This window comes from Prinia subflava, chromosome 1 (assembly GCF_021018805.1).
Source record: "Prinia subflava isolate CZ2003 ecotype Zambia chromosome 1, Cam_Psub_1.2, whole genome shotgun sequence".
NCBI classification, from domain to species: Eukaryota; Metazoa; Chordata; class Aves; order Passeriformes; family Cisticolidae; genus Prinia; species Prinia subflava.
The window spans coordinates 24350439-24365028 of NC_086247.1; the positions used below are offsets into that span (position 1 = coordinate 24350439).

Consider the following 14590-nt stretch of genomic DNA (forward strand, 5'->3'; position numbering starts at 1 on the left):
GCTTTAAATGTGGGATGCTGGCAGTAGTGTTCAGCAGTGCCATGGCATGCTTTTGGGGCCGTGATTTGGCATCACAGTGCCTTCCAGGGCTGCACTTCCCAGAAAGCGTGCCTTGGCAGCGACCAGGGACACTCGTCTTGCTGTAGCACAGCTGGGTATGCCTAAAGAAAAGTACAGCTCTTGCAGATACTTCACGGCCATATGTGCACAATCTGCACATGGTTTGTGGCTACCCAGGATGATTCAGCCAAAGCTTGCCCTTGGCATGGTGCTCGCCAGGGCCAACTGGGAAAAGGCAGGGGTTGGCTGCTGTGCGTCTCCTGTGCTTGAACAGTAAATCTGACACTTCTCGAAAACGTCAGTCCTCTCATGAAGTGGTGTTGATGTTGGGACTGTTGTGTTATAGAGGCCGTCAGATGGTGGGGCTTATCATCACCGTGGCAAGTAATGTCTTCAGCCCAGCCAAAATGGTTCAATCCCAGTGTTTTGAGCAATAAGCATGACTGTAACAGCCCATTATTTCCTAACCAGGGAAAAAGAGGTGAAATGAGCGTGCTTGTAGAATCTGCCACTTGAGTGGCAGCCCTGTGAGGGATGAATATGAAACCATAAGGTTTTGCATGTTAAAAGATACATCAGTAATTTGCCAGAGGACTGTTGAGATGATGCTTGCTCAGTTACATGAATGGTGTGGAAGCACCAATGTGCCAGCAAGAACACTTTTGTATGGATGATTATGCAGTTCCTTGTGCAGTCCTGGTGTCACCTCCTTGTGAGGAGGTGTGCAACATGACTGTGCAACATGAGAATCCCATTCAAGAGTCAGGATGGTTGTTACTTTAATGCAATGAAGGTGATTTAAACTATCAATACCATGCCTGTAAAATGCATGCAGCCCCAGCTCTGTTCTTGTTCTCCCTTTTCACTCACAGATATTTAGAGCCTATGGCAGAAAGATAGGGGAGTGTGGGGTTGCTGTGGTATGTGCTCCTCTCTTTTCTCAAGGTGGCTGGAGGGCTGTGTCTGCAGGTGGGTTTTCTGAGCAATTTCACCTGTGGATGCACACAGCCTAGACTTGCCTCTGACTCCTGTGTGTGGTGTAAATGTATTTCAATAATGGAAGCAGCTCACAATATATTCATTCCCTGGTTTACTGAAGAAATAAATTATATGGGAGTGTGATTCAGTGGTACCAAATGCTGAATTACAGTGCAATCAGTTTAAATCCTTTCTTTTTTCTTTATTTTCATTCAAACTAACAGGCATTCTGTAATGTTAATAACCCATGCAATGGAGAAAAAGGTATGTTTAGAATGTATCTAATAGTCTTCAGAATAGTGATGATTAACTCCAGTGTCTCATTGTACTCAGGGAAGGCTTATGTCTTTGTGTAAAATTATGTAAATATTACTTGTTACCATTATTCTGATGTAATAAGCAATTGATTTTGTTAGTAATTTATTTAGGAATAATATTGTGGTTTTTGTTTTGGTTTTTTTTTTTCCTGATACTGACAGTGATTTTTGGATTGAAAACAATGGGTAGAAAAGATGCCTCTACATCAAGGACTCCTGTTGACCAGTACAGGAAACAAATAGGTAAGAGTTTGAAAGTAAAAATTGTGTGCTTAAAATAAAAACAAAACCATTTTTTTTTCCCCAGTAAGGCCTACTAGTGTAACAAAACATAACATTCCTCTTCAAAAACTTCATTTTGTATATGCTGTTGAGTAATTCATTCAGCTGTATGAAGATAGTATTTTGAGTGACTTCAGATAAAGTATATGCTTGTGTTTGGAAACACTAGTGAAATACGGCAGTGAAGTGGCCTCACAATGTTTCTGAAGTGTTGGAACCTTCCTGATTTTCCTGGTTTTCTCTAATTTCATATATGGGCATTTCTAACGATAACTTTCCTCATGCATAGCAATTTTGGATACACTGAATGTTACAGACCTTTGCGTTGTATAACTGCATTTACTGTCACACTAATTGATATTTTAAACGTTAATTTTTTTCCTTAAGACTTCTTCTATCCTTACCTAGTACATATGTAGGTAACATGTATATGAAGTGCGTACATGCACACAGGTACCTTCACATAGTTACAGGGCAAATGCAAATCCCTCTTTCTTTGTTTCAATGCAAAAGTGAGTTATTTTTGAAATGCATATATGAGGATTCTGTCTCTGTATGTTAAATAAGATAAAAGAGTCACAGTATTTTGAAAGTTTATATAAAATGAAGTACCTTAATATGTACTCTGTTGTTTAAGTAAATTACTTTGTTTTGCAGTTGCTAAGCACATGCATCTGTTTAAATATGCAGAAAACAACAAGTGTCTAGGAGAAAAAGGTTGTTTACAATGTGCATTCTCATGGTAAAAGAGCTAGGGTTATATGAACAGTCTTATTTTTATAATGTCTTATTTTTTTAGTGCTGCCTGATTATTTTAATATAACTGTTTAGTGGTCTTTTTAACTTCTGGTCAAGTTTTAGTAAGGCATTATTTTCTATTTTATTTTTTTAGATGGGTATGGAGTGGTCTCTCTTTCCTAATCTTGGGCAGTTTGTGTAGCTGATTTCCTAGGCTCATTTGATGAGAAACATGGCTGAAAGCTTGTGAGTGCCTTTTTGGATGAGAAGCAGATAGAATAGAAAAATGTTTAAAACCTCTGCTTTTGGATTTTTTAGGTTTTGTGTAGAAAACCTTTCAAGGAAACTGTTATCCAGTAGAAGATGACACCACAAATATTTCACCCAAGTGTGTTTGGTGAGAAATGAGAGCCCTGTAGCTTGTTTTGGGGACAGCTCATCCTGTGTAACTGAATGCTTGGATAGAGGATGATTGTATCAGCTTTTTGGCATTTTTTCCACTTGTTTTTCATCATGGTCACTTGTTTTTCAGCCACTACCTTTAGGGTTGCTTTTGTTGGTTTTTTTTGTGAACATTTTCAGGTGACCATGGTTGGAGTTGCTTTTTGAAATCCTTTGCAGGGTGAACCTGGAGAGACCAGGGCAGGTGTAAAGCTTTATTTAAGTAGGAGGTTCAAATAATTACCTCCCACTGTTTCACAGCTTGTGCTGTTTCTTTCACATGAGTACTGCATGGCACAACTGGACTTGTCAAAGCTGTGAGATGCCAGGACTGATCACCTGTGCCTTGAGCAGGGGAGAGGACACTGTGCTATTAGCTAGGTGCTAGGAGTATTAGCACTGGGGTCCAGCACTCAGAGATGATGTTATGTTGCTAACTGAGCAGTTCTGGCCTGGTGTGTTCTCTGAACAATTTGGCACCTTCCCTGTTATACACTGCAGCAGCAGCATCCATTGGGTACTGCAAAACATGGAGTGGGTTCATAAACTCATTTTCTTTACGTGCCACACATTGCTCTTAACCTGGCAAAAGCAAGTGTTAAAAATTATTCTAGGGAAGAATGTCATGCTGGCAGGCAAATAAACTACATAACCTAGGAGGTGTTTCTGTGATTATAATACTCCTTAGAGGACAGAGAGCACAAATAGACTGCTCTGCCTTTTGTTCTGGTGAAGGTTGTTTCAGATCCCACTCTGGTCATTCACCGATACCGCCATAGAGTTTGCCAATGGAAATTAATTCTCTGAACTTAATGAATGTAAGAGGGGGAGTTTGAAAATTTATGGATAGGATTTTAAACTTAAGTTTTGCAGGTGTGTTTGAGTTTTATGTGTAACCATTTTGGGCTGTCTTTAGGCCTGGTAGCTGAGCTTGGTGGAGTGAGCCCTCTAGTTGCTTTTAGGTGTGTTATAGGACAAATAGGTGTATTATTGACAAACATCGTCCCATATTGCCCTAATGAATATAAAAGTGGTGGTGTGGGGTTTTTTGTCATTACTTCTTGATTTTTCTGTTCTTATATGGTTTTGCGTAACTGGTGATAATTCATGCATTCCTCACAGGGTGCTTAAGGTTGACAGGGACCAGTGGAGGTCATCTCATCCATCTGCCCACTCAAGCAGGGCCGCTTAGAGCTGGTTGCCCAGAGCAGTGTTCGGATGGCTTTTAAATATCTCCAAGGATAGGAACTCCACAGGCTATCTTCCTGTGTTTGACTATCCTAGAAGTAGAAGGTTTTTTCTTACGTGTTCCTGTGCGTGCCCATTGCTTCCAGTCCTGTGACAGGGCATCACTGAGAAGAGCCTGGCTCTGTCCTCTTTGCACCCTCTCTTCAAATATTTATATACGCTGGTGAAGTCCTCCTTGAGCCTACTCTTTTTCTCCTAGGTAAACACTCTCTGAGCTCTCAGTCTTTCCTCATAGGAGAGATGCTCTAGATTCTTCATTTTAACTCCTCTTGATTCTTCTTGGCCTGATTTCATTCAGGTATTTATTAGAAATTATACAGAAGGAGTTTTTTAAAAACACAGTCATTCATAAAGACTCAGATTTCATGGCTTAGGTACTTTTGCAGGGATATTATAGTGTGAAGCTGTTCAACAGATGATTCCTCAGAACACAGAATGCCCTAATGCTCTAGACTCATTTGTTTTGCAGATGGACATTTGATCACCCTTTCTGAGGTCGATTATATCTAGAAACAGTTAACAAAATAGGGCTGCACAGGGCCTGTCTTTAAAAAAATTAATTTATCAAATGCATTTAAAGCTCAAAATCCATGCTTGGAGTGATTGCCGGCCTTCTTTTCCAGGCATTTGGTAACTATGGATTGTTGAAAACATTATGATAGATGTTGGCTGAATAGCTATCTCCTGCTGACTAATGGTGTGATGTTATTTTTTAGCTTACAATTTAATGTTTTCTAGCCTTGCTGGATAGAAGGTAACCAGATTGAAACATTTTTCATACCTTTTTTTTGATGAAAAATGGCAGCCTTCAAGGAACAACATGTCACAAAGTCATATCAACTTCCAAGACAATTTTCAGTTAGATGTTTAGTGGAGCAATTTGAAATAGAAGCAGATTTTTAATTTAATTTTGTTCCAAGCTTTCTGTTTTGTTCTGAGTTTCCATACGGCGTGCCACATGTTTGCCCTGTGCCATGGTTCAAGTTCATGTTGATTACTTCAGTTCAGCCGTTTGCCTTTTTCTCTTCTCCATGAGAGCAGGATCACTTGTGTCTTGTTTGCCTCTGTGCCACTAGCGGTTGCTGTTTGCTTCAGTAGCATTTTCAGAGGATTTCCCCAGCACAGAGATTGATACTGCTCTTCTCTGTCAGCTGGCTTTCAGCCATCTGTCCTAGTTTAGGACAAAATTCCACAACTCCCTCCCCCACCACCGGGTTCGGGAGGAATTTCCTCAGAGGAGAAGGTGGAAAAAACTTGTTTATTGAGAAACAATGAAAAAAACACTCCCCAACACAAGGAAAACAGTCCGAGATGACAAGAAATGTTTTCACCAGTCCAAGAGAGGCTGAGCAGTCTCTGCTGGGGAGGGTGCCAAAGCTTCTTTCACGTGCAGACTCCGGGGGGTGTTCCCTTGACGTTCCCGAATCAGGGCCCGAAGCAGGTCCGATGTCTTCAAGGAAGGGAGGAAGGAAAGAAGGGGAAACACAAAAGCAGAAAAAGATGGCAAAAAAACAAGCAAAAAGCAGAAAGCAAAGAGCAAAGCCAGCAAAAGCAGCCTAAAGCTAGCAGCAAGCCAGAAGCAAGCAGCCGGGGGAGGGGCTCAGCCACAGACAAAACAAACTGGGCACACGGGAACAGGGGAAAAAAAAATAAAAAAAAAAAAAAAAAAAACAAAAACAAAAAAAAAAAAAAAAAAAAAACAAAAAAAAAAGAAAACCAACCACGATTTGGGATACAAAGCATGAAAATGTCCTGTCACCCCAGGACATTATCTCTCCTGCCACCAGCCAAAATTTGTCTGTAGTGCCACTTAAGCTAGTGCTCTGGTATCTGACAGTGGCACTGTCTTCTCAGTGGGGAGCAGAGGCAGTCTTTTAGTTATCAGACCAAACTGGCAATGGCTTCGTGAAGCCTATCCCCAGGTGGACAGGGGACAACCACAGCAACCTTTTCAAACTGACTTCAGCTGTGCTGGGAGGAGGCAGGATGGCACCAAGGGAATCTCTCCCTGTTCAAATCTCCATGAGCAGCCAAGGCTGTAGAAGAGACATGAGGAAAAGTAAATTTAACACTTACTCATCTCTCACATATCCAAATATATACCTGTAGTGCAGCAGCAAACAGGGAAGCCGAAGAGCTGCGGAGCTTTCCTTCTCCCTGCTGCTGTTTGTGCTGCTGTGCTTAATTTGCTGGAATCTGAGGAAAGGTGTGAGGCAGTATGCATCCTTCTGCATTTATGCAGCTTTGCTCCACAAATGCTGTGAAAATAGCAACAGGTTTTGTACCATATTTGCTTTGTTTACTGTTATGTGTGCTTTTAAGTTCCCAGAACAATTCCACATGTATATTTTCCATCCTTCTTCATCTGGTGTGTCGCTTGCTCGGCATGGAAGCCGCAGGATTTGTGGGTAGTGTTCATGACTTGTGTGATTGTGGGATCCTAAGCAGGCATACTGAGAGGATTATAGCATAACTAAAACCTGGTCTACAAATCAGGAATAGACATACTTTTGGCTCCCGTTACTATTGTGTTGCTGTAGCATAATTTTTCATGAGGAGAGGTTGTTTGCCAATCATTCAACCTTCAATTTGTAGACTCAAAGGTCTGCCTATTGTCTGCTCTATATCTCCTTGCCAGCTTGATCTTTTAGGGTGTGGAGCTCATATAGGCATGGCCCAGGGGTTCTTTGGAGCAAATAAGGCTCCTCATCCCCTGGGAAGAAGTAAAAGCTATGAGTGAAAATACATTCTTTTTTTGTTTTGGAAAGCACAAAGCTACTTACTGTGGTAGTGTGAGCACAGTGACTTGGTGATGGAGGTGGTGCTCACTGGCATCACACACATGGAGCTATAGGGAAGGGGGCTGGGTAGGAGTCCTGAGTCCTGGTGTGGCGGCACAAGAGTGGAGAGAGCAGTGCCCACCTGAAATAACAGATAAAACTTTGTGGGTAAAGCTGGGCCTTTTAAAAATTCCTTGGTGTGGAGACTGGTGACTTGTCCAGAAAGAAGGTGCCTCATCCTAGGGCCAAGGCTGTGGTGTCACTGGAGCCCTGAGATGGAGAAGAGCTTGGGGACTAGTGGCAGCACAAACATCTCTGGGGTTCCCACGTCCAGCTACCAGCTGGAGCACGGACCTGTTGCCTTCTTGTCTCCAGAGAGAAGCCCTTCTTGAGGCAGATGGCCATTTCCACCTGCCCTTCTGCCAAAGGAGTTGTCTTTACTCTCTCCCACCTCACCTTTTCTATGTTTTGTGTTCCTATTTACCTTCTCTGTGTTTTTATGGAGGTAGCGTGCCCCTACCTTCCTTGTCCTGAATAGTGCCATTGCATACTCAAAAGAAGTGGCCACTACCAACCTTCCTTCTCAGACTAAAAAGAGGGAAAATGTTACATTTTGATACTTTTCATTGAAACACATCGCATACTTTGAAGTGAAATGTCATTGTTTTGCTTTGGATCAGGAAATGCTTGTTATCAGCATGACAATTTTAGATATAATTTCTGAAATAACAGCAGCAACAGCAATAAACGTTTGAACTGAATTATTACTGAAAATTGCAAAATTTCACACATTTGTCACAAAACAGCAATTCCTCTATCTTTTGTCTGTTAAGAAAAGGCACAGAACCAGAGAGCAACATCTACATCATTGCGATTGCTCTCCTCTGCCATAAACAAGGATGTAGCAGGACAGATGTCAATGGAATAAAAAATTTACAGTCTGTTTTTTAACTAGTCATATTTTTTTCCCTGTTTTAGTGTCAGTCACCTATTTACTGTGGGAAAGGAAAGGAGGGGAAAAATACAGAAACAAATACTGACTACTCAGAAAGTCTTCTCCTGCTCTTTGTTTATAGTGAAAAAAAACCCCAAGAAATAGGCAGTCCTGGTGTAACCTTTTTTTTTGTGCATATGGAGCATTACATTTTCTCTCTTGAATTTTTCTAATAAAAATCTATTACTAAGCATGTAATAAAGAAAAGTAGGGAAAAAATTCCTCCTTTTGCTATTATGTGTGACTGTTGGCAAGTTTTGAAATCGAAGTTTCATACTGCACAGTGACAGGCCAGTGATACCATGTGTAGTTCCTTTTTTTTGGGAGGAGGTTTTATAAAGAACGAATTTTGGTGTCACAAAAAATGAACTGCATCCTTTGGTCAGTTTGTGCTGTTTTGATTTTAATTTTGTGCCAGTGGAATCACTTTTTGGAAACTAAAGTGGGAGCAGCTGAGGAAAATACTGCTGTGAAGTAAAGCCTAGTCTGGCTATACTAATTTAATCCACATTTTGTGATGATTGGGATGTTTTTAAATATGTTCTGTGAAGACTGATGATGGATGTTAAGCACATGCAGCTTGTGATCACATAGTTTCTAAGTCCAAAGCAGCAGAGCTGTGTTTTATTGCCTTGGCTGAGAGCTGAAAAGGTGATGGTAGATCTGGATATGTACTTACGTTTGTGTGGATATCATTTAGTTTTCATTTGTTGGGCAAACATAGACTCAGTCTGACCAAGAATGGGAGGGGTGGCTGAAGATCCAGAGGACTGTAGGAATCTGTTCCCACACCTTGAAGAGAAGCTAAGGAGAAAGGTTGTGTATCCAAACCCTTGGCTCCCATTCCATCTCCACAAAGGTTTCTTTGAGCTTGTTTGATTATACTGCTTTTACTATATGTTCATACTACTCTTGTTTAGTACTCTTATACAGATGGAGGCTCATAGTCTGCTCTTATTTTAATCTCATCAACAATATCACTACTTCATTCAGTGAATTTGCTACAAATTTGGTATAGGTGTAAATGAGAGTGAAACTTGACATATTTCCAGTTGCTGAACTGGCTTTCAGCATGGTGTTATTTCAAGCACTTGCAATTCCTGTAAGGTATCCAGTGTCTACAGGGCTGTTGCAATGTTACATATTTATGTTTGTAGTTACTCTCAGCGTCATTCAGTTCTTCAATGAATTCATTTCTGCAGTTAAAGCCAGCTGAGAAAAAACTCTTACAATCCTTTACAAAATACATAGTTTTCACTGTAGACACATATAAGCATGTATATATTACATTCAGAGGCAGAGCAATTTAACATTTTTAGAAATCTTTCACCAGGCCTTGAAAATCTTAGCTCATGTGTGAAAGCTGGACTTCAAAGTACTCTCATCTCAGTGTGAATATGTAAATCTAATTTTAGACACTCATTTCTAAAAAATCTCAGACATAATTTTTCAGTGTGTACAGTGTTCATATATACACATTCTCTACATATGGTGCATACACTTATATTTGTAGGTACTATTGCATTAATATAAATGCAAGGAGAGTTGGGCAGTGAACTGCAAATTGGATTTCCTCTCATTTCATCATAACAAAGCAGTGGAGCAGGCATGAGAATTAAATGCCCAGCACAGTTGCATCTCTCAGGATGTGCTTGTTAGATATTTAAGGTGAATAAGTCATAGTTGTAACTGCATGTCTTTAGCTACAGTGCTATGAAAAGTAGCTCTGAGCTTTTTGGGTGCAGTTAAGTTTTGTCCAGCCATTGTCCTACCATGGAAAGTGGTGGTCTGTTAAACCTCTGCTACTCCTCCCCTGTCTGGGCTAGCAGTAATGAAGGCAGCAAGGAGTCTGACAAGCATTGCAGGGGCAGTGGTCTAAGAAGAAAGACATAAGAGTCACTTTGTATCAAGTCAAGAGATTTAACTGAAGGGATTTTTGTATTTCATGCTTCAGGATGTGACCATGTACATTATGTAGTTCATCAGGTGTTGCACCTATTTGTGGCCTTAAAAGAACATATTAGATGTCCATGTTCAGGGAAAGCATGACCACAGAATAGTCATCTGGCTTTTGTAATGAATTGAATGTGATGAATCACGTTGGTGATTACTATCATGCAGTCCATTAAGTCTGTGTTGTCCTGGATTTCTGTAACTGGATTGTATTAAAAATGGTTTTCTTTTCAGTGGAAGCTTTTGCTTGTATTATGCCTTATTTTGGAAGAAAGTTAGGAACTGGCTACATTGTACTTTTCAAGGTCTTGAACTATTTATGGGATTGTCTGCTTGGCTCTACATATTGCCTGCAGGCTTAAAGTGTTGGATAAGAAAAGAACTTACAGGGCAGAGGGAGAATGGTCTTAGGAAGCTCAAACTTCTAGAATAAAAATAAGAAAAGGCTTGATTTGCTTGATTTGAATTACAGTTACGGAAATCTCAAACATCATGGGACTAGCTTTTACTTTTACTTGATGGTGAAGGCTGACTAAAATACTCAGTATTGGAAGTATTCACACATTCAAAGTTATTTTGAGCTATTTCATTTGTGTAGTAGTTGAATCAGTACAGAAAAGCATCATGAAGTGAACCAAGAGCCCTACAATAAGTGGAATGTGGGAAAACAAATAAATTGCCCTGATTGGGCACTCCGGGTTCAGTTAATAAATTTACAGATAATATAAGGCAAGTCACTGATCTGTTGCTTAATTTTTGAAATAATTTACTTGAAATCTGATCCTTGTCATTATCTCAGTTACATAGATACCCTATTCACTGTGGAACCAACAGAGGGAATTTTGCTCAGCTAAGCTACTGTTCTAGAATAACTCGTAGAGCAAACAATAGTATTTTCAAGAATTTTGACCACCTTTTAAATAGGCAAAGTGGAAGAGCCTGGCTTCTCATTCATTTATTTTCTGTGAATATCTTAAGATTTGTGCCAAAACTGATATCCTCAGTTGCAATATTTGATTTTTCATTAATTAAGTAACAGTAAGTTTAGAATGAATGAATGTGTTTTTTGTTAGAAATAATTTTCCTATGATACTTTAACTGAATAGCTGTGGGCCATTTCATAACCATTGATTTTTGGGTGATCTAGAGTGCGATAGGTAAGAGGCTGTGACACAGATTGTCAGTAAATCATTTGCTTAGGTTCAGCCTAGGTGATAGTCATGGGAAGATGGTAACTGCCTGGCAGATGTTGGGTGGCATTTATGATGCGATGTTTGTGCATTCAGTTCCTAGTGGAGAAGTGTTGAAAAACATCATTATTTGTTGGCAGTCAAAACAGAGAGGAGCTGGATAATGAACTAGCATATGGAGTGAAACGGCGTCTCAGCATTAGACATGGTCCCTTCAGCTCAAGGTTACAGCGTACTGGGAAGAGCGCGGCCCAGATTTACTGACGCTGTTTTGAGTAAATCTGAGCTCACACTGTGCACTAAACCCTTCAGCTTTGGGCCTCTTGAGCACAGTGCTTGTGCTGACCTGTGTCTTATCAGCACTAATTAACTTGCCCATGGTGCTGTGTACTGTGGCAATGCAGCTCCTGCTTGCACCTTACCAGTTCACATCACGGGCAGAAGGAGTCTGCAGCTGCCCATTTAGACCTGGCCTGGGGGACCTGCGGTCACTGTGAGCTGAAGAGCAGGGAGAAATTTTAAGTTAAAGTAGAATGTAAATGGGGACTTTTGCAGGCACTGAGTGGAGATGTGTAAGAATAATCTCTATAGGCTTCTGTTCTAACAGGTGAAGGGTGAGACTTTGGGCTGGTGATTCATGTCTGCACTTGTAGGTTAAGCAAGCATTGTACTGCTTTCTGGCACAGAGGTCAAATAACCCTGATGGTACTGTTAAACTCTTTTATCTCTATAACAGAGTGGCTGCTTGCACACTGCTTATGGAAAATTGCTCCAGGCAATTTTCAGTTTCTTCTTGAGCCACGTGTAGGAATTACTTGGGAGAGAGAGACAGTGGGCACATGTGTCAGGGACTGTTGTAACAATTGGAGTGAGCATACTCTTTAATTCTGGTTCCTATTCATATTGTCTAATATACTGGTGCACCTGCAGCCAGATAATTAGAGGGTACAGTTCAACATTACGAAGTGACCTTTAACACCTACCTCTCTATTTTTGTTCCTGCCACCATGTCACAGTTATAGTATACCATCCTCTGGGATGGCAGAGCTGTTTGTATGCCATTTTGATCCAGCTTGAAGTAAAATTTGTACTGTACAGTTTGTGAGTTGAGTGAACTCCCTGATCTGCTTCATCATCTGCACAAACTAAGACATATCAAAGCACACTGCAGGAACTGAAGTGTGTGGTAAAACTCAGGCCAGCAAGTGCCATGAGCCAGTATTGCTGATGAACACTTTGCAAAGCCAAGCCACACATCAGCCGAGTTTAGGAAGAGTCTTTATTCCATATAACATGCAGATTGAACAGATTAGGAAGCGTAAGAAGGATTTGTGCCCTGTGTAAGTTTCCCTCAGCTTCTCAGAATCAGTTTTGATTTCAATCCAGTGGCCTGTGTAGGTCAGATCAGGCCTGCAGGCTGTGTTACTTTATGAATAATAATTACAATACTTTAAATCCATGTATTTTTAGAGGTATTTTACACTGTGTTCAGTGAGCAATGATGTTGCCTTTCATACGTGTGGAAGGCATAACAAAACCTGAATGCAGTTCTGGTTTTGACACAGCCTTTTCCATAATGTTGAGGTGTAGTACAATGGTGTTGTGCTACTGAACAGTGGAAAGAAGTGGAGTGAAATGGCTAGTGGGGTTGTCTCTGAAGAAATAGTTTTACAGAAAAGATCGGCTGCAGTCCTCTCTGTCTTTTCTGGAATGGATGAGGACTGTGCAAACTAGAATGCAGAGAGAGAAACATTGAATAAATTGCAAATCAAACAGAACTGAAGGTACAGTCCTTAGCATGCTTCATAGTGTGAAGTGTCTCAGAAAATCCACCTGTTAAGTACAATACCAGATGGAAAAGATTGGTAGAGTTACAAGAAAGACTCATGTCTGTAATACAGGAGGCTCTGTGTGTCTTGATATGCAGCTTGAAAAACCACAGACGTTGTAGTATATATACTCCATGAAAGAGCTTCTATCCAAATGGTTTAATGGAAGAAAGAAAAATAACTTATGTTTGTGTAGAGAAAATTATTGAATTCTAATGAGTAATCATCATGAAAAGGACAAAGAGGGAAATGCTTTCATGTATTCCTCAGAGAGGGAGAATAAAACATTTTGGCTCTTACAAAAGCAGAAAAAATGTATCCAACAGAAGATTATCTTCCTCATCTTATTTCTGTCACAGATGAAAAAAGAGAAGTTAAAAGCATAGTTTAGTGTTACATTTTTTGCTTTATTCAGCTACCTTTCAGGTAATTTTTAGTCTGAAGAGAAACACTTCCTACAGTCAAGAGACCATAAGTAGGAAGGTTGGATTTTCTCATGGTGGAAATTTGGGACAAGTATCACACTACTGAATTTAGCATTTCAGATGCTTATCCTTGTAACTGGCAGCAAAATCCAGTCCATGAGTATGAAGATAAACTGAACAACATTTTGGTTCTGGAAAAGCTAATTGTGTTTCTTCACCCTTTGTTGTTTATGGCCAAAGTGGTGTCAAAGAACTGTGCACATTGATGACCAGCTAGTTCACAACCAGTGATGTCAATTCATCGGCTGGAAATCTCAGTGGAAAGGTTCCCTTGTTCCTAGTGATTACTCATGATCATGAAAGAAGTGTACTTTATCCTTGTGTGTATTTAAAGTAATGATAAAAAATATTAAAGCCATTAAATAGGGGACAGTGAGTTCAAAGTACTGAGTACTGTTTTGCTCATCTGTGTTTAAGAAAGACAAATTGAAAGTGAAAGAAATGCTGAAAGAACTACTAGGGAAGACCAAGAAGAGCCTTGTTTAGCACAGCTGAATACAAATTAAGACAAATATGGTTCCTTTTGGAACTTCCCAAGGAAACACATGGGAAAGACACAGTCCATATATATCCAATCCGTAACTGTATAAATTGTCCATAAAGAAACATAACAGGAAACAGAAGGCAGTTTCTTACCAACAGGAGATTGAGTTTCTTGGGTAATGTCCTATTGGTAGGCTAAAGAAAAAAAAACAAAAACAAAAACAAACTGACCAGAAAAAAACCCAAGCCCCCCCCCCCAAACTGAAAGCTCAAATTTGTTTTCTAACTGATCATTTTCTATGATGAGTTTTAAAGAAAACAGTATGATACACGTGCCTTCTCTTAGCAAAGCACTGGATTTCAGTAGTTCACCAAGTCCTTCCTAGTCATATGTTCCATATGGACAAAGTTTCACTGTGAAGTGGAGCAGCTTTCTGAGATATTTATAGCTAGAGAATGCATTTGGAAGGATTACCATAACTTTCTGACTGAAGTTTTACTTGTGGAAAAATTAATACTGACTATTTTCACCAAAATCAAGATTTGAGGAGAACTGACAACATAATCTTGAATTTCACAGGCTTTTTTTTTTTTTTTTTAGAACATGAAATTCATGCTGAAAGGAGAGAGGAGAGGGATAAGGGAAAAGGGACATGTTCTGATCATAACACTGAACTTTGTTTTTTAGTGCCTGTGCTCTCAACAAAGTGTGGTGAAGCTATCACAATATTTCCACAGCATCATTTTTTCAGGTTTTTTTTGGAGATTTTTAATAAATTGTTGAGTGTTCATTTGATGCTGCTGCACTTTTT

The 14590-nt window shown here is 39.9% G+C and overlaps 1 protein-coding gene across 1 annotated transcript in view; it reads left to right on the forward strand.

The window, feature by feature from the left end:
• TRIQK (triple QxxK/R motif containing) overlaps positions 1 to 14590 on the forward strand; it is a 60310-nt gene that overhangs the window by 15012 nt on the left and 30708 nt on the right. Inside the window, exons 3-4 of the mRNA XM_063421285.1 lie at positions 933 to 1029; positions 1518 to 1598. Coding sequence (XP_063277355.1) covers positions 933 to 1029; positions 1518 to 1598 — 178 coding nt within the window. The remainder of the gene's footprint in view (positions 1 to 932; positions 1030 to 1517; positions 1599 to 14590) is intronic.